The sequence below is a fragment of the Melanotaenia boesemani genome, chromosome 1 (assembly GCF_017639745.1).
Source record: "Melanotaenia boesemani isolate fMelBoe1 chromosome 1, fMelBoe1.pri, whole genome shotgun sequence".
Classification (NCBI taxonomy): domain Eukaryota; kingdom Metazoa; phylum Chordata; class Actinopteri; order Atheriniformes; family Melanotaeniidae; genus Melanotaenia; species Melanotaenia boesemani.
Genome location: NC_055682.1, coordinates 13,774,549 through 13,794,362, shown reverse-complemented (window position 1 = coordinate 13,794,362; position 19,814 = coordinate 13,774,549). Strand labels below are relative to the sequence as shown.

General features: G+C 37.4%; 3 protein-coding genes across 4 annotated transcripts; 1 reads left to right on the top strand and 2 right to left on the bottom strand.

The window, feature by feature from the left end:
• Positions 1-417: 417 nt before the first annotated feature.
• On the bottom strand, positions 418-5,438 carry zrsr2 (zinc finger (CCCH type), RNA-binding motif and serine/arginine rich 2). Its single transcript, XM_041982456.1, has 11 exons — positions 5,164-5,438; positions 4,766-4,845; positions 4,594-4,672; positions 4,393-4,501; positions 3,739-3,825; positions 3,250-3,288; positions 2,938-3,062; positions 2,632-2,845; positions 2,218-2,273; positions 2,009-2,118; positions 418-1,917 (listed from the first exon to the last, which is right to left on the bottom strand). Exons 1-11 carry the CDS (start codon positions 5,205-5,207, stop codon positions 1,022-1,024), a joined length of 1,839 nt encoding a protein of 612 aa, XP_041838390.1. The 5' UTR covers positions 5,208-5,438; the 3' UTR covers positions 418-1,021.
• A 222-nt stretch (positions 5,439-5,660) lies between these two features.
• LOC121638140 (transmembrane 6 superfamily member 1-like) lies at positions 5,661-12,649 on the bottom strand. Its single transcript, XM_041982676.1, has 11 exons — positions 12,530-12,649; positions 12,278-12,395; positions 12,034-12,137; positions 11,707-11,804; positions 11,517-11,620; positions 11,284-11,366; positions 10,942-11,060; positions 8,749-8,853; positions 8,575-8,667; positions 8,379-8,498; positions 5,661-6,494 (listed from the first exon to the last, which is right to left on the bottom strand). Exons 1-11 carry the CDS (start codon positions 12,642-12,644, stop codon positions 6,303-6,305), a joined length of 1,251 nt encoding a protein of 416 aa, XP_041838610.1. The 5' UTR covers positions 12,645-12,649; the 3' UTR covers positions 5,661-6,302.
• Positions 12,650-13,225: 576 nt separating this feature from the next.
• Positions 13,226-18,321, top strand: LOC121638119 (BTB/POZ domain-containing protein 1-like). Of its 2 annotated transcripts, none has more exons than XM_041982633.1 (8): positions 13,226-13,812; positions 14,585-14,741; positions 15,499-15,604; positions 15,694-15,891; positions 16,119-16,248; positions 16,348-16,435; positions 17,328-17,474; positions 17,589-18,321. In XM_041982633.1, the coding sequence occupies exons 1-8, from the start codon at positions 13,400-13,402 to the stop codon at positions 17,745-17,747; spliced, it is 1,398 nt and encodes a 465-aa protein (XP_041838567.1). In that variant the 5' UTR covers positions 13,226-13,399; the 3' UTR covers positions 17,748-18,321. The 2 variants fall into 2 exon arrangements, with proteins under 2 accessions (XP_041838567.1, XP_041838558.1); XM_041982624.1 differs by having other exon boundaries at positions 16,056-16,248.
• Positions 18,322-19,814: the final 1,493 nt, after the last annotated feature.

The following is a 19,814-nucleotide window of genomic DNA, read 5'->3' as shown; positions in this document are numbered from 1 at the left end:
TACTAACTTTCCTCACAACCAACAGCATCCACATTGACCTGTTGTGATAAGTCTTAGTCACTCCTGCCTGTAGTTTTCAGCCAGCAGTAACCCAAATGACAAACATTATTCTATACTCTCGAATAACGTTTTGGCTAACTCAGAATTACATATGACCAAAGAACACTGTGTTTAACCTTCTCAATGGTGTCTATAGAAGGCTAACATGGAAAAGGGATTTTTAACAGCAAGTTGTTAAAAATGTACGAGAGATATTTGGCTACAATTTGTCATTTTTCCTGCAAGTTTAAAGACAGGTCTGAGTTTCCATATGGATTAAGAATGAAAGCAGATAAACGGCACATATCAGCTGCATAATCATCACTGACAACTTCTTCAAATACTAGTAGGATGCAGGAAAACAAGCCAACAACTTAATAGAAGTTCATCCCAAACTGTGACAATTTATTTTTAATCTGCAACCATATGGGGAATTGTTTACCATTCATAAGGCATTACTGAACAAATTTATCTTTGATTTGTCCTTAAGAATCACTTTTTGTAGTAAACACTGCCAAGACTTCTTTCTTATATTTGACAGTATTTAACAATAAATGTATTCAAGAAAACACTTGTCATGTTTTTACTCGCTGATTACTATGGACTGCTGCAGCTCATGTGAATAAATGTTAAAAGCAACGCAAACCATCTTCAAAAAACAAACTATTTACATATATGAGGTGACAAGTGCTAATAGGCCGTGTATGAAACCATTACCTTTTTAGTGTATAGATGACCATATTGTATTTTATGTGGATATCTGTGTGTAAATTTTTCAACTACTAAATGATCTCTAAAAATCAACAATGCTATGATAGAAACATCCACTGGATGAACACTTCCCTTTACTAATAAGACCAAAATTAAATTTAGATCATCTATGGGTATGAAACTATAGTCTGATGCACAATGTAAATGAGGGAGTGATTTCATGACCCAGCCAAATATGACCAAGTGCACCCATTTCTAAATCCTGGAACCACTAAGAAAAACCATTGTCAGGGTTTTCAGTCAGCTCGCTTTTGATTTCACTGTTGGCCAGTTCACTTTTCACCTCTGAACTTAAGTTAGTTTCATGAACACATTTTTCCTGAGCTATCTCTGCATTATTTGTGTCTCCACTGGGACTTTGTGCTGAAGGATCAACCACAGTCTCTTCTTCTGACTCTTTCTCCTTTTCTGACTCTTCAGATGACGTCACATCGGACGTGTGGCTTTTCTTCTTACGTTTCTTCTTGCTCTTCTTGCTTTTCTTTGAATGTTTGTGGCGGCGGTGTGTTTTCTCATCTTTAATTTCTTCGGCGTGCTTGGGGCTCTTTTCTTTACTTTGCTTGTCTCTTTTCTTCTCTCTACTTGTGCTCCTTGACTTCTCTCTTGCTTCTGTGTGTGTGCCATCTTCATCTCTACTAACTCTTTCTTCACTTATATTCCTATATTTATGCTGCCTGTCATCATGTCTTCTTGCTGTTCTCAGTCTGTGTTCTCCATCTTTACCTCTGCTCTTCGACCTGTCTCTACTTCGGCTTCGATGCCTATCTGTCCTGCTCTCGGTGTGTCTGGATCTGGATGACCTTTTGTCTTCTCTGTGCTGATGGGAGGCTCTTCTCTCTTTGCTCCTGCTTCGCCTTCTGTTGTCCTCTCGTCTGCTATGAGACCTCTCTGATCTTCTCTCTGGACTTCTGCTGTAGAGACGCTGCCTCCATGATCGCTCTCTGTGTCGCTCTGAATGCCAGCCGTCTCTTTGACTTCCCCTGACGCTACGATCGGGAGAGATGCGCAGATCCCTGTCGGCCTCCCAGAATTCATTGCCAGGGTTTCGAAACACATGTAAGAAGTTACAGTGTTTTCCTTTGGGGCACTTCTGTCTGTCAAACAGTCCTAAGAGGGAAAACACAAGCAACTGAGATGGTAGACAAAAATTTAAAAGGTCATTTTGCTAAAATGTCACCATACAAAAAAAAAAACTCACCACATATGGCGTTCTTCCACCGTGTAACAGGACATATTTCACAGTGAAGCTGCCGGCCTGCATACCACCTTCCATTAAACTTGATAAAAGCCTCTTTGCAATGTTCTTCTCTAGACAACCAGGAGCAAAAGTACAAACATTTAAAAAAAATTTCTGAGACCTTTAACAGTTTACATATGAGGTCACTGAATGGTTCAAAGTTGTCTTACGTCTCAAACTGAATGTAAACATTTCCTCTCAGATGAGGTTCATAATTGCAGCAGACCTAAGAGCGGGAAAGATATCAGTTAAAAGTTTATATCCAGTGAATGCTTTTCTGGACAGGGAAGTTTGAAGCTGTTAAATGGCAACTTCGTTAAGCTTTTCTTATTATTATTCTGTAACACGCCTTTATGAAAACTCAACTTTTTCCCCTGTTAAAGGATCCTTCCAAACAATATCTCAAAAAGTATTTTCCAATAATCTGGGAACATGCATGTACATATGTATGCAGAAACCTAGTTTTCTAATTTAACTATTTAAAATATACAAATAAGAACATTGATATATCTGTTACATTATGTGAAGACAAGATCGCAAATAGAAATCTGTGACCTTCAGAAAACTGCTTGGACTTATCTCACCTTGAACTGCACCACCTTGCCGACACTCTTGAACTCCGGCAGCACATCATGGTAGAACTCGAGGAAAGACTCATGAAGCTCCTCCTCGCTGTGCTCCAAACAAGCATCCATGTCATAATCATCACGCCTCAGCTCCTCCATTCCAAAGGTTCTGAACATGCCACGAATCATCAGAGTAGGGCTGGTTGTGGGATAAACGTGCTTCCGAGAACATCTGCACAGGGAAAGGAATTCCTCAGCCACTCCAAAACTTTTTTTTTTAAAATATAACCAGGCAAAGCCATAGCGACAGTAAGAAATCGGTACCTATCTCCAAATCTACAAGCTCCAGTTTTAAGGAAAAAAGGACAGTTGGCTATGTCGCGTTCTGTTCCAAAGTTCTCTGAATTTACAGGAGCCTCGGGATTCATCCATGGTCCTTTATTATCGAGCTGAAAATGAGAGCATATAAAAATATTATCTACTTTTTAAACTTAAAAAATGATATGGCAAATTATACATTTAAACTTTCAGTCTTTTACCAGGTCGAAAGAGCTATTATGGGCCTTAAATCCAATACAAGTTTAGCTTTAAAATGCTTCCTGCTCTGTTAGATGACATCAGTGTTTGTGTTTATACCTGATTTTCAGCTTCATCCAACATTTTCTGAACAGCCTCCTACAAATGGTGTAAAGACACGTCTGGTGAAAATGTGAAGACGGCAACATACTGCAGAATGTCTGTTACTGTGGGTTAAGACCACATTCACACAGACTGATAGGCACGATAAATAACTGTTGTAACAGGTATCAATGCAAATCTTCTGGACCAATTTTAGTGAGTCGTCACACAACGTAAAAGATACATCCTTGCTGTGAGAGCTGAAGGTGTTGTGAGGGTTTTTCTCTTTGAGTGTATCTTAGTTAAGGAGTAGGAGGGCTGTTTGTGCCACTCAGTCAAGGAAAAGTTTAAACACAAAGCAAAAACACATTTTACAAAAACATTCAGATGGTGATGTTTTACTGTGATAATCTTAATCTTTTTTTTTAATGAACAGTCTAAATACTCCTTAGAAGATAGAAGAGGATATATTTCTTTTTGTATCTATCCTCCTGGAGTCCGTTTCACCTCTCTGTCCCGCTTCTCCTGCTGCTTCTGCTCTTTTTCCTCTTGTTCTCTCCTCTGCTGGGACTCCCATTCTTCTTTTATCAACAGCTGAGAACACAAAAACACATAAAGTCAGTTAATAGAGATTTTGTTGTGCATAGACTAATAAACTACCCTAGTATATTTCTAACTTGCACATCAGTTTTAACTAAATATTCCACAAATAAGAGAACCCAATTTATTTGTCAATTATTTCCATTTGCAGAAAAACACACATTTGATAATATAGTGGTAACTAAAGCAGCAGGATGAGTCAAAATAAACTGTTCATGTTCTTTGTATCCATGACGTGTACTGCAGCGCAAAAGGAACAAACAACAACTTTTGTTACACAGAAAATGTCTCTGAGTGGCACCAAATTATAGTTGGTTTTGGTTGCTCAATGGCATTTCGTAGCAGAAGAAAAACAAGTGAAAATTCCCAAAATTATCTTTTGCAACACTTTACAAAACCAATTCACATTTTTGTGTACTGTTTAAACATCCCATGTTGGTAATGCATTCCTGTATCAGCGAGCTGCCAAACAACACCTTTAAACTTGAATAGCTGACTAATCACATTCAAATTTAGTTTTTTAATTGACATGCTTTTTCTCCCATTTAAAAAGAAGATTACCTCCTCCTCTTCTTTTCTTTTCCTTGCAGCTTCCTCCTTCTCTAATCTCAGCTTAAACTCTTCCTGGGCAAGCCTCTCCCTTTCTAGCCATTCTTCATGTAGCCGAAGTCTAAGAAAAGAAATCAAACACAATTATACATGATCCAGTCTAGTTTGTCAGCACAGTCACGTAATATGCAGCTGGAAGACAGCAGTGACTACCTTTCTTCCTCAGCAGCACCTTTATCCTCACAATCATCATCATTTACATCCTCTTCTTCTTCAGCTTCATCTTTCAGCCCTATAACAAAGTAAATGCACATTCAACACTAGAAGTGCCAACTAATCGCATAGAAACGACAGTCAGCCATCAAGAAGACCGTTTTAATCCTACCGGAATCTCTGGCTTGGGCGAGAGCTTGGCGTTTCCGTTTTCTTCTCTCCTTCCTAAGAGCAGCTTTACGTTTTTTATGACTGAGATAAACAAAAATAAACAATAAAAAAAAAAACAGTTCAAATAATAATTACAGTGGTAAAAAGTATTAATGAAGAAAACATTCCTGTGGGAAACATAGTGTGAAATCATCAGGATGAAACATGTGAAATACTGTTCACCGTCTAGTGCCATGGGAATGAAGCAAGAGATATCCAGAAAAATATCTCAACAACAAATTAGCCAAATAAATCAGGGCCGTCAATGCCGTGGCTTGCATTTATTATAATGTTTAATCTCTGCTTAAATTATTCATTCTATCGTTAAATGAGTTCTACGCGATTAAATGAGGTACTGACCTTAAAACAGGAGTAGAACTCACTGCGGGAATGGAAGCTGCCATTATAGGTACCGGTGGTTAGTTAGCTAGATCCTCTATAGTTAGCATCTACTTTTGACTGATTTCTTTTATCAGTTAATAGTCATGTATATATCGGCAATAAATACATGATCATACTGTCTTAAACTAAAAAAAAATTTCCGTTTTCAAATAGGTTTGTCGGGAAAGAGACACAGATACGTTTGATTATGATGTCAATTACTTAGCTCCACGCTGTGCTGTTATGCTACTAACAGGAAGAAATGGAGTCTAGTACTTCCGGCTTCAACTTCTTCTTCTATCCTCTAAAAAAGTAAAAATAGATGAGCGAACAAATTCCTAAGGCGTTTTTCTATTCCATAATAACATATTTCATTAGAAAATACTTAATATTATTACTCTTTATTTATTTTTTATTATTTACATAAAATTGTACTCATCACTTCTGCTGATTTTTTTATATTTCTATTGAGGAAATACAATGTTTGCGGCTACAATGTATGAAGAAAAAAAATCTCTACATCTGACTTTACAGACATTGCAACAGTATAAATATTTTTAAACTTTTTGAACTTAATGTAGATTTTGTACATTGCTGTAATTGTGACACTGTTAAAAGTAAAGTAACATCATCCAAAATAACTATATGTTGTTAAATATATAGTTAAATTTAAAACATAGGCACATGAATTATCTCTTTACTGGCCAAGCAACAGCTAAAGAAGCACTGCAAATAAACCTCAACATTGACAAGAAGTATATTTTTGTAAGCAAAGCAGAAAAAACATACCAAAGCATAAGAGCGAGTCAAGTAGTTTGAATCCCACACAGTATAACTGTCTAAAACAGTACAGTGACAGTTTTTTGGTTATTTTACCCACACAAGCACACTTTTAAAAAAAAATATTCACATTTTCAGAATAAGCAGCATAACATAAACACAAAGTGTGTTTGCTTTGTCATATTTCAAACACTTCCTCTTGGCTGTCATTGATGTTAAAGGTGAAAGCTCTCTCAAAACACAGGAACTGCCTATAAGAGCAGTGCTTTGCAAGTATTTGAGCCTTTTTCAACCATCTTTGATATCTGTGGCACTCTGTGTACCCTTGAAAGACTGATTCATTCATTCTTTTTCTCTGCCATTGGCCTGAGGAAGAAGTCTGGCTGGGAGCAGCAGCGGTAGCACAGAACCTGAGGCACCAGCGTGTACAGGACATTGACCAGCAGGAAGACAGGCTGGCTATCAGCAGGCACTCTGTAGGAGAACGGTGTCCGAGTGTGAAGTGATGCACCAATATGAGAGAACTGGGCCTGTAAAGTGAAGCAGGAAAATGACTGATATAGTCTTTTGACATCATGTGCTCTTAACCCATAAGAGCCCAACGGGACATACAGTATTTGATGCATACAGTTTCTGAGACATTTTTCATCACTTTATGGTAAAAGTTTTGCTGAAAAACCTGCTGAACACAATCTGATACTTGTCTTCTGCCTCTAATAGAAATCAGGAAGCAGAAAACCACACTATAATAATTTTGACATATAACATGGAAAAAATATTTTAATATTTACAATTTAAAACATTTTTCTTATAAGGATCCCTTTCACATAAAAAACAGATCATGACATTTAATGCAAGGTTTATTTTGGTTTGTAGATTTCCTAGAACTAATTTCTTTTATATATAAAATGTATTAACTGTCTAAATGCATGCCATTCTGATAGGAGATCAACTAGAAAGCTTAAGGTCTTAAACAAATTAATCTCCATATTATCACATTAAATATCAATGCAAACTAGATTTAACAGGTTGTAAAAAGTAACAGTTAAAACAAAACTACAGAATTAGGTCATGCAGTTGTCCTTCAAGGACTCATTACATTCTAGTGATAGCTCATCATCTAATAATTTTAAACTACTCAACTAATTATTACATTATCTTTTAATAGAAAGCCACTGAAAATTTCCATGTTTCATAGCAACCCAGAATGCCAACAGCATCAGCTCTTCTATTTATAACCTGGCTAGACAGCTGACATTTCAGTGAATACCACCATTCCTCTTGGTCTGAAGTCAGCTTCTCCCCTTAGTCCCACTTGAGTGACGTGTCAGCCTGCAGCTCAAACACAATAGCTGCTTTGTATGGTGGAGATGAGATTGGTGTGCTAGCTGCTCCCGCCAATCTTCAGGGTTTCCATTTTTAGATGTAAATAGATGTCTCTATTCTGCTGATTCACCCTATAGCTGCTCATACACAGCCACTGGTGACAGCAAGGAAGACTAAACTACAAATTTTTAAACCAGTAGGAAGAAGATTTAGCCACATGCTTGCTTTCCATCAAGTATTACTAATCTGAACCATAATGTCATGATGGAAAACAAAAGATTTTGCACTTGACTCTCTCACGTTGAAGGGGGAAATCACGGTACTATATTGTATAATTAATATCACTTTGAATTTAGTGATTAAAGTGGGACAAAATTTAGCTGAAATCTGTCTGTTGACACAGATACACTTAAAGAAGCCCACATGAAAAATTGATGGTCTGACTATTTTTAGTTAAACCAAAGAGGCCAGCTCTACATTCACAAATGTTGTTGACTGAGTGATGAAATGACACCAATGTTTGCCCTTCTGAGTGTTGGAGTTTTCCAGTTGGCTGTTACTGTGGGATGGACAGCAATACTGCAGTTCCATCCAATGCTCGTGGTACTTTTAGTCTTTAAGAAACTGAAATATTCTAGTTGTCTTCTACAGCAGTCGAGGGGCCAATGACGATCAAGCAGCTTACTTTAGCTCAGTCATCAGTTTCTCCTTTATCAAATAATAATGTGATTTCCATTCTAGGAGTAGATTGACAACAATCCCACAACACTGAACGAGGCAAAGCAAACATAATACTTTCTCTGTGTATGATTTTAGCTGTGAATAGCATGAGTTTCACACTACAGAAACTATCTGTAAAAAATTACCTACACACAACAACAGGAGTACAGGAAACCCTACTGTTGTAGGGGAGCCAGTTAGAAATGTTGTGTATCTCTGTTAATTGGGGGGATGTTTCAAAGTTTCTTGGTTAGAAGACCCTACACACTCATGTGATTGCTGTTTTGATCCCAATCTCTTGGGTGGATGAATCGGCCAGGTTACACCTGCTCACAAGATGAGCAATAGGATTAATCAACAGTACGTACCTGTGCCAGTGCTCCTGAGTGTACAAGAGTCAGATCTGGCATCCATTCACATCCTGGGACCAACAGCCCATACATGGCAATGATGTAGTATGGTCCAGAATACAGCATGCTCACCAGCATCTGACAAACAGATACAGCTTACTGCTTTAGTAACTAGGCTGATTACAGTATTAGAGGTTTAATGACACTGAGTTACCTGAACTTTTGGATAGGCTGTAGGATCTTTCAGGTATGGCTCATACTGATGAGTGTAGTCTTGACACCATTTGCTGGAACAATCCAGAACAACCTCAAACACAAATAGAGGTACTAAACATTAGGGAAATATTCTACAGGTGTGTGTATTGAATATAATCTTTGGGTTTCTTACCAGGCCTCTAAAGATACAGAATGCCAGTTCTGAGATGAGGGAGATGATGAACAGAAAATCAAGAGGTCTGTGGAACAAGTTCTTCTTTTGAGCTTCCAGAATGTTCTGCAAATTATATTTTGAGTCAGAAAGTATCCATCCATTTGTGAAAATTGATATGCAGTAATACAATGCTCCCAATCTCATCATGTATTTTCACATTATAAAAATATCTAGACTTTGTATCTACAGTAAAAACCATTATTTTCCTTGACTGTCATTTCTACATTTCTAGAAATCTTAGTATCATCTGTGTCTGCATATTGACATTTCATAAAAGCAGCAACTACTCAGATATCTGTTTAATTTACTTTTTATAAAGTTTATACTGCTATAAGTTATACTGCTTTATTTTAAACAGTAAGAGAAATTTTCCTTGTTTTCTCCGACTTTGCATTCACGCTGTACATATATGGAAGCGATTCTGTACCTTTATTCAAATTAAAATGGGTTAATCGGGCTTTTTAAATAATGTGATCCACTTCCCGCCAGAGGCGGTGCTGCATGAGGAAGAAGATGAGACACACAGCGAAGAATAAAACTCTCATCTGTTGATTAATGCAGGACAATTTCTGCTTCTACCACATAACAGCAAAATATGGATCCTATGGATGCATTTTAGGATGTGTCCATGTGTTGTATTTTTAGGCTTGTGTTTCATATGTTTTGTTTTGTCTGTTATGTTGACAGCACATTTTGAGTTCCTTGTAACTGTTTTCCAATGTGGTTTCTTTTCTGCAAATGACAAATAAACTGAACTGAACTGACTTGAACCTGCATCAGATCCTAGCGATTTTGGGATGATCATATTTCTATCAAAACTTTTACCAAGTTCTTCCACGTCCAACTGCGAGCTGTCAGAGCCGCCTATCGTCACACACACGTGTATGTTTGAGCTTAAAGTGGACTGAAACCTGCATTTGCAGGTAGATCAGAGTCCACTTCTTTGATCAGAATCAGAGTTCGTTTGCGCATTCACAATACTCCAAATGAAGTGGACTTTACAAGCAAACGGACTAGGATTAAAATCAAAAATGCTGGTGTTAATGCATCTTCAAAGTGATTTTGAAGTTCTTCTTAGATGCTTTTTCCCTCCTCTTTTTATAGGCTATCTGCTTTAACCTATTCAGGGTCATGGGGGCAAACAGTGGTAAACCACCACCATGTAATCCTACCATATCCAGTCTAGACAGAGCGCCCAGCCGGGTAGGTGGAGTTTTCTTTCAAATTAAACCAGTCAATGAGCAGGATGACCCGCTCAGATCCAACAGCATGTTCAGTGAGAACGCGTCTTTTAACCACATGGGGGGAACAAAGAAATGGGTTTGCAGATAATCTTAGAAAATGTTCAGACTTGATAAATAATGTTGATGTGTGGCAATTTAAGTTCAGTAGATAACTGTGCATCAGACAATTTCTACTATGATTCTGTTCTGATCTGCTCTAAGCAGTAGAGTTATGTCCCAACTCCTTTATACCATAATGTCCTTATTTGTTAAGAGACCTCCAATAGACACTGTTCCACTTTGCAGACTAAAGCCTGAAAGAAATACATGCAAAATGATCACTTTTTCTACCAGCCAAAACACTTTCCCTTCCATTTAAGCTGCAAACTACTCTTTCCCTGCTCCTCATCACTTCTCCCTGGGTCATCACCCAGCTGACAGAAAAGGAGCAGACCCAATGACCTATGATTCATTTAAGGCTAAAAAGGCATCTAACCCAATGAATGAAAACTTATTTAAACTTTATGCATTTTGTTACTGGCAGCCAAAGACATATCTTTTCCCCTTTGAGTCATATCTTATTAAATATACCATGGTTTAACATGTTTAAAACAGCATTTTTGTCCCAAAAAGGTAACTGATGAAGTGCTATTAGCCAAAACTAAATATTACACCAAGACAGCTTCACTAATAGGGTTCAAGCTAGAATAAAGGTATATCAAATATTGACTTTCAAGCTCTTCTAGAATTGTAAAAACTTTTGTTTTGCTTTCTTTTGTTTATATTTTATTATTTTCAGGAAAATCTCAGCTCTGTTTCCCATTGTTGTTAATGTAGACACTTATATTCAGCAGCTATTATTTCCTGATGAAAAAGTAATGATGGGGGAAGACATTTTAGTCATCAGTTCATGAATCTAGTTGCTTACTGTTAACTTTACATCACATGTAGATGGTTGACTGAAGATGCGGACGCAAGCCCACAGAGACACTGATATATAAAGCATGTGGAGGATGAAGAGATAACTAACTTGAGTCCCATATTTTCCTAAGAAAAGACAAAAACAAATTAATAATGCACAGTTGGAAAGCCAAAATGCTAGAAGAAGCACTGTATGAGATGCACGTCTCTTTTCAGTTGTAGAACACACAAATACAAAAATATGTTTGGACTATTGTCATATCCTCAAGAGAACTAAGTACTAGTGGGTCAGTTTGAACAGCCCTACACAAAGTGTCTAAAAGCATCCTATTATTTTTAGTGTACTTACCCACAACACTCCCAAGAATGCAGACTATGGTGCACATGAGAAAAGAGCCCACCCAGTAGAGTCCAATTGCTCGGTAACTGTCCCTGTGCAAACCACGTAAGACTGCCATTGTCAAAGCCAGATGGACATAAATATTTAGATTAGATAGATAGATAGATAGATAGATAGATAGATAGATAGATAGATAGATAGATAGATAGATAGATAGATAGATAGATAGATAGATATCTTACCCCCATGTAATTGCTGCAATCATGAGAAGATACATGAGATAGTGCACACAGCCATCCCAATAGGAGATCATGTGCCCATGAGCTGTATTAATATGTGGATCTGCCTGAAACACATGGTAGATTATCTGTAAAATATGTTAGAGAAAACATTTAAACCAACCAACAACTGGAAAAAGAACATGGGACTTGCCTCCTTCAGGTAAAATGTCACAAATCCATCAATTATATTGTCTTGCTCCAGTCCAATAATCAGATTCACCACACTGAGGAATGCATACACTGCGTACACTGCACAAATACACATGCCTAATTTATTTAAAGTTGGTTGCAAACTAAAAAATTATACATTTAGATTTCAGATGGACAAAGTTGCAAACATAGCCTACTATGAAACAGCTTTTAAATTTTTAGGGGGAAAAGTCTGCCATTTTTGAAAATGCTGATATGAATATATTTTGAGTTAAAACTGGGATAAATCTTGAGATTCCCACAAAAACATGCATTTGAGTATTCATACCATAGAAGAGAGGGTCTACTGGAGCCTTCTTCTTCATCATAAAACAGGCTGAGATGATCAGGATTACCAGTGCTGTCCAGCCAGCAAAGAAGAAAGCTTCAGCACTGAATGTAAGGAGAAAACTTAAATCTTTTAAAAGTTTATTTGAGAACTTTCAAATCATACTAGACAGTCCTAAACTGGCAATGAATGCTTTATCACCCCCAGGAATTTGAAAGAGTAATGCAGACATATTTTACTTCACCTGTTGTTGTAGATAAGGCAGTTGAAGAAATAGCAGATAGGGATGGACATCAAGGAGAGCATAAACGCCCCTGTTCCTGGTGACGCGCTCATTGCTGGACGTGATGAATTTGAGCAATCTTTTGAGAAAATAATGAGAAAAATAATAATAACATATAAATTAATTATACGCAAAAGACACTGATTTAGTCCGATTCATATCGCAAGGAAATTAGGTAAAGTCACGTTGTGTCTGAAAAAGTAAACAAGCTACCAGCTTGCACAACAGCTCCCATCTGCATGCTTTGTCTTGTCTCTCTCTCTTTGTCTTTCTCTCTCTCTTTCTCTCGTCCTCTTTCGCTCTTACCAAAATGCGTGTGCGCACGCATGTTCACAACCATTCATGCAGACTGTAAAAGATGATAAGGTTTGATGTTTTACTTTATGAACAATCTTCAAACAGGGAAATTAAAACGTTTTTTTATTGTTCATCATTACCCATAAGTTTATAAAAGTGCAAATACTGACATCTGGCGGTTAACTAGTAAACGGTAAGTTGGAGGATGGCCCACTGTGAATCACGCAGGACACTGGATTTCACGAAATAGATACATGGACCAGGGTCTCATAGATGATAATGGCCTAAGTAAGTTTTTTTCACCTCAAAAACTACTTCCTGTTCAAAATCAGTTCTTAGGCCTACCAAATAACCAGATTTTTTTTTAGAATCTAATGAAAACAATTAATGTTCAGATCTGGAGGACACGCGAACGTAGATACAACATTTTTATTTATTGTTTACTCAAATTGTTGGATTAGTTGGATTATTTTATTATGCATAAAACATAACAACTGTGTGCTGAAAACCATCTGAATAAGCTAAGCAGTTTCCTAGTGTAGCTGGTTGTTGTTAACGTTTAATTAAACAATAAAGTTTATAAGGGAAAAAATGTTGGACAAAGTGCGCATGCGTTGTTTCAGAAGCTTTCAGCTAGCAAAACATGAGCAATGGCGTGCTGCAAGATGGATACCACGTAAATAAGTAACATCGTTTTGTTATAGCCAATACACGGTCGTATGTCAATAACGGCCTGTTTTTTATTTTTTAGGACATAAAATAAAGACAAAATAGCTGTTAGTCGTTATGGCGACTGGGAGCGGCAACAGTGGATTGGCGTCAAACCATGACGGACAGGACGCTGCATCTAATTCGATTCAGTGTGGAGCAGCAGCGCTGTCTAACATGCCTCCGTCGGCTCCTACTCCGTCCGCCTCTCCGCCAGTTCTGGGCCTTCACCGGGAGCCCATGTACAACTGGCAGGCGACGAAGAGCTCCTTGAAGGAGCGTTTCGCTTTCCTCTTCAACAACGAGCTGCTTAGCGACGTCAGGTTCATAGTAGGGAAAGGCAGACAGGCCCAGAGGATACCGGCCCATAAATTCGTCTTAGCTGCTGGTAGTGCCGTATTTGATGCCATGTTTAACGGAGGAATGGCCACGACCTCGGCTGAAATAGAGCTTCCTGATGTGGAGCCAGCAGCTTTCCTCGCCCTGCTCAGGTAAATGGGACATGTTATCCCTTTGCACGTTGTTAAAATGAGTACATCTCAGCATCTATCAACATTCAAGACTAATAGCACAATCTAAAGGTGTTTACCTGCACGTTGTAATGCTTTATATCCTTAATTAGTGTATTTTTTTAGATGCCTTACAGTAACTATTAAAAATAAAATAAGTCTTAACAGGTTTTATCTTTTTGTTCTGTCTATTGAAAAACAAGTGTTACATATATCATTGTATAGAAATAAAGGTAAATCTGGTCAATGAATAAACAAGCTTGTGAATTGACAGTTTATTTGTTTTGTATGTATCATGTTATGCCTTGTCTTATATATCATTTAAATACACTATACCCACAGCAGAGTACAGTTGTACAACAAGCTGATATATTGAAAAGGGTGTCAGTTCTATTAATTACGCAGTCTATTTAATTTTTTTTTAAAAATTGCTAATGGGACATTTTTGTCAGTTTTATCTCGCTGTTTCATGCAGATAAATGCAGATTATGACAATCATCACAATTATCTGAAATTATTGTGAGGATGTGATAGGTTTGTCAGTTACTATAGGCTGACTTACAAGTGAGGAACACTAAACTTCAAGTTTTTTATACTTCTTTCTGTAAATACCAAGGTTTAACAGTGCCAGTATTGTGAAATTCGATTAATCTCTTTAGATTTGTCATTTTTAATAAACAGTGTGTAATTTTTCTGAATTTATTTTACAACGAAAACACCTGAATGGCCATTTTCCTTTGTTTCCTCTGTGCAGGTTTCTATATTCTGACGAGGTCCATATTGGTCCAGAAACTGTGATGACAACTCTTTATACAGCTAAGAAATATGCTGTCCCTGCTCTGGAGGGCTATTGTGTGGAGTTCCTCACCAAGCACCTCAGAGCCGATAACGCATTCATGCTTCTCACTCAGGTTATTGTTTGCCTCCCCACCTCAGTTGTTGACACTGAAGCTGTCTGACAGTCAACTGTGTGAACTTTTTTTGTTATGGATTATTTTAGAGCAGGAATAGGAAGTTTCTGTAACAGCTTGGTTTGATTTACAATCACATTTTCTGGGGGATTATCTAACTAAAAAAAAAAAAAAAGGATAATAATAATTCTTTTTCCATTAGCTGGAAGCCGCTTAAAAGCAGCCTTACTTCCTTTGTGGTCACAGCAGACCATCTTCCAGCCATTGCTAGTAGGATTTTAATGACATTAGCTGGTCTATTTTTGGTTGGTACTGCTATTTGTTTGGGTTTATCTTTTCATTCTGCTTCTGCTTTTTATTCCTTAAGTCTGCCGCATGACTGCAGCACAAAGAATGGATGTCTATGAACCATCTTAAGCAGCACATTTTCCAAATAGTGTTTTCTTAATTATCACTGTCATTGCTTACCTTATAAGAAAGCTGTTAAGAATTTACGAGGCTTAAGAATGTTTTTGCCTTAAATCCAAAATGATCTGAAATAAATCACTTAGTTAATTTTAGAACACAAGATATGGAATAATCTATATATGTTGTATATTGTTTTGGTTTTGTATTTTTTTAACCCAGCTTGTTTTTGACTAATCTAACACACTCTTTACTAAAAGTACAGCAATTCTTCTTGTAATGCATTTAATTTTAATGACCAAATTTGACTAGTAAAGCCTTGCATGGTGTTTTTATGTGCGTTTATCCACAGGCAAGATTATTTGATGAGCCTCAGCTCGCCAGCCTCTGCTTAGACACCATAGACAAAAGCACTGCAGATGCAATAAATGCAGAGGGCTTTACAGATATTGACCTCGGTATGTGAGTTTTATTTATACTGTTTATGTTTCAACAATTATTTATTTTTTGTATACATGAATGATACATGTTTTGTGTGTTTGTGTAGACACCTTATGTGCAGTGTTAGAGAGAGACACACTTAGCATCAGAGAGAACCGTCTGTTTGAAGCGGTGGTACGCTGGGCAGAGGCAGAGTGTTACAGACAGCAGCTTCCCCCGACATCAGAGAACAAGCAGAAGGTTCTGGGGAAAGCTCTCCCACTCATCCGCTTCCCACTCATGACTGTTGAGGAGTTTGCTGCCGGTAAGTGTATCGTGAAATTTAATATTTTGTTTTTTAAACTGCAGAGATTTTTTTAAGGTTATTCTGACTAGTTCAGCCATCACTAAGCACATTCGTCATATTCCTTCTGTGTCCATACAAATCAAACCACAGAAACCAGATTGATATTTTTTCTTGTGCAACAGGGCCTGCCCAGTCTGGAATATTGTTCGATCGGGAGGTGGTAAATCTGTTTTTACACTTTACAGTAAACCCCAAACCACGGGTCGACTACATTGACAGGCCTCGCTGCTGCCTCAGAGGGGAGGAGTGCAGCATTAATAGATTCCAGCAGGTTGAGAGTCGATGGGGGTACAGTGGCACCAGCGACAGAATCAGGTGAGATAGAGTGGCTGTCGTCAGGCGTTATTTAAAGCAAACTAAATTCAGGTGAATTTTTCTAATTGTTCTTTATTTTCTGTTTTTCTCCCTCTGTAGATTCAATGTTAATAGAAGAATATCCATAGTGGGTTTTGGCCTTTATGGTTCAATACATGGACCCACTGACTATCAGGTCAACATACAGGTAAGGCCTGACATTGGTATTCCCGTACTCTTATCATCAATGGGTTTGGAATTGAGTTGTAATAGAGGGCATGCATCTACATCACTTTTCCATAAAAACAATTTAGCCATAGTGGCAAAACATTTAACATTCTCACTGCTAGTCACAAGAATGGGAATATACCAAGTGAATATCGTCTTAAAATTAAGGCTCCTTTCAACAGGGATCTTTGATCTACCAAAGAATTTGTGAACGAAAGGCTATATGCATATAAAAGTCAGGATTTGTATAGCACATTAATATTTGTCAGTGAAATTTAGGTAACAAAAACTTTATTAACCTATTTTATTTAAACCTTTATAAATAAGGCTGTAAACTTGGATTAAATAATAATGTACGATCCACCATACAGACTATGTTATATACGAGCAGAGTCATGAGATGATTAAGTTTTTAAAGGACACAGCTTCTACCTCTTTACTGTGGTTTCTGTTTGCCCTTTATTTATAACAGTGAGAAAACATTTGCTTTGTAAATCTGGAGATTAGGATTAGAAAGGTGTGTAATTTTACTGTTCACCAAACCCTGATAATTAGCTTAATCTGTAATCTGTTTTTATATAAAGGACAGATTTAATTTTCAAAATACATAATTTAAAAAAAATAATAATCAAGAATAATATTCAAGATTCAAGAGGAGCCTCATATCATCTGGCAATGGTATACTTGTAATTAGAAACTGGTCCAAAGTTCACATTGTGAAAAAGAATAATAGTTTTAAGCTTTTGATACATTTAATTTAGATTTTAATAACCAGACCAAGTTTCTCATGTCATCAAGGGCAAGTTGGCTGTCAGGACTAAAGTGGATTCTTGTTTTTCCACCTTTGTTCATTTGGTTTTATCCTGTTTTAGATCATAGAGAGCGACAAACGCATTACTCTGGGGCAGAATGAAACAGGATTCAGCTGTGACGGCACAGCAAACACCTTTCGAGTGATGTTCAAAGAGCCTGTGGAAATCCTACCCAATGTCAGCTACACTGCATGTGCCACCTTAAAGGTCAGTTTGAACGTGCTGTGTTTTTTTTTTTTTTTTTTATGTATTTATATCACTGTTAATATTACCTGCAAGCTTTGGATTAATTCAGAACTTGTATTTAAATTTGCAACCCAGGGTCCAGACTCGCACTACGGCACTAAAGGGTTGAAGAAATTGACCCAGGAATCTGTAACAGGGACCAAGACGACGTTCTTCTTTTTTAGCTCTCCTGGAAATAACAATGGAACATCAGTGGAAGACGGGCAGATACCAGAGATAATTTACTACACCTAAACTGAACAGATTTACAGTCAACAGGTAAAATAAACCAGGGAGACCTCAGACTACTGGGTAGACTGGACTGCTAGACGTGGACGTAGTGCCTCAGGATCCCCTGGAATGGTGAATGTGTATGCTTAAAAATGCGTGTGTATGTTGTATGTTTATCTGTGTATGAGATAGTGTTGTACATACATTATCGGGAATGTGGAAAGGTCTGTGGGAAAATCAAAGCTCTGAGGGTTAAACAAGTTTTTGGGGGCATAAATCTAATTTTCACTTTAATTATCCAAATACTGATGTCCTCCTGTCTGGTATTATATACTTCAAAAGTAAAACTAAAAAGACAGCTACCATCTGTTATCAATGCCAGTTTTTGTTAGTTTGTGCTCATGCATATATTGAAAGTATAATATTTGCATTTTTTCACTGTGCACTGTTATCTTTAATTCATCAGCTGTCCCCCAAGTACTTTATTTCTGCATTGTATAAAAGCTTTATGCCTGTTGTGTGATTTTGTCAATGGTACATGCTGTAACTTATGACTTCATGTTTACTTAGCACTTCATTAAAATGTAAACCAAGCCGGGGGGGGGAAAGTGTGTGTGTGTGTGTGTGTGGGGTGGGGTGGGGTGGGGTGGGGTGGGGGGTACTTTTGTGGTTAAATATATGGAAAAATAGCCTATTTTTAGCTTTTTGACAATAAAATATGGTATGGCCAAAGTAGGATTGGTTCTTTTGTTCAGGTTCAGTGAGTGTCATGTATGTATGCATTCCCATTTCTGTCACTAGGTGATGCCATATACCCTATCCATGCATATCCACATTTTACTGTATATTAGAGGGGCAAGACGAACCATCAAAGTGATGGAAGAGAAGAAACCATTTCTAGACATTAATTTTCTTCAGCCCTTTAGTTACCAACATTAACCGGAGAAGTTACCTTTGGTTGAAAATCTCAAAATACTAATGATTCTGTTTGAAAAAGCTCTCAGCTGGTGCATTCTGTCAGTAGCATTAAGATGCAAGAGGTATTTTACTACTCTGAAAATTGAGCATAAGTTAGTAAAAGTCCATCAAACTACATCTCAAATAAGACTAAAGTAATTTTAGCCTCAGTCACGTCCTCCTAAACCTTGGTGAAAATCTCAAAATTTCCTGAAGGATGCTTTCTACTCTTATCCTGCTGGTAAAAGGAAAAGCATTGTCTAATTATACCTGCTTCTACATTTCAGAGATGAAGTGCTCTTAGATTGCATAAGCTGCACATTCATATGAGACAGGCAGTGGAAACAGGGTCCTTTTTAGACAGCTGTGAGTGGGCTTTGATGAGGAGAGAGATCCACGAAGGCTGTCAGGTGAGTCACCAGGACCCAAGAGCTTCTCCTGCTGACTGCCCACTTATACAGTCTTTTATGAAAGATCCAAGCAAATCAGTTTGATGCAGGATTTTTTTTATGTTTTTTTTTTTTTTCCCCACCCACGACATAAAATGCTTAAATGCTAGCAGGACAAATAGACAGGACTTTGCTCTTACCTGCCTTGCTTCAAGATCTCTTGGATTGGTTAAATTCAAGCTCAATAAAAGCTCCTTATAATTTTTAAAGAGGATGAAAGGGGCTAAATTTCCACTAATAAACTGTCAAATATGGAGCTTGTGCAGAATAACAGAATAATATATACAGTTTCTTAAAGTTATTAGATTACAGATCCATGACAGAGATTTGTAATGCTCTGATGTGTGTGTGTGTGGGTGGGTGTATGGCAGCAGAATAAGCTGTGTTTAACAGCGTGCGCCTTCTAGTTGAACACTGACAGCAGGAGAGAGGATTTATGCTTCTGCTGTTTTTGACAACATGACATATGACTGTAGAACTGCAGTGTTTGTCTTACTGATACAGAATCACACTGACAAAAACACAGCAGTGAGCTGTTTGTTAATACCTGTTTTGCTTTCTGTTTTCCTTTTTTTTTTTTGGTCAAGTTCTATGTTAAAGATTTTATTCAACATTGTGTGGAAAGTAAATGCATCTCGGTATTTGTGTTAATGCAAATGAGTATACTGGTTTTTACTTAGCACAA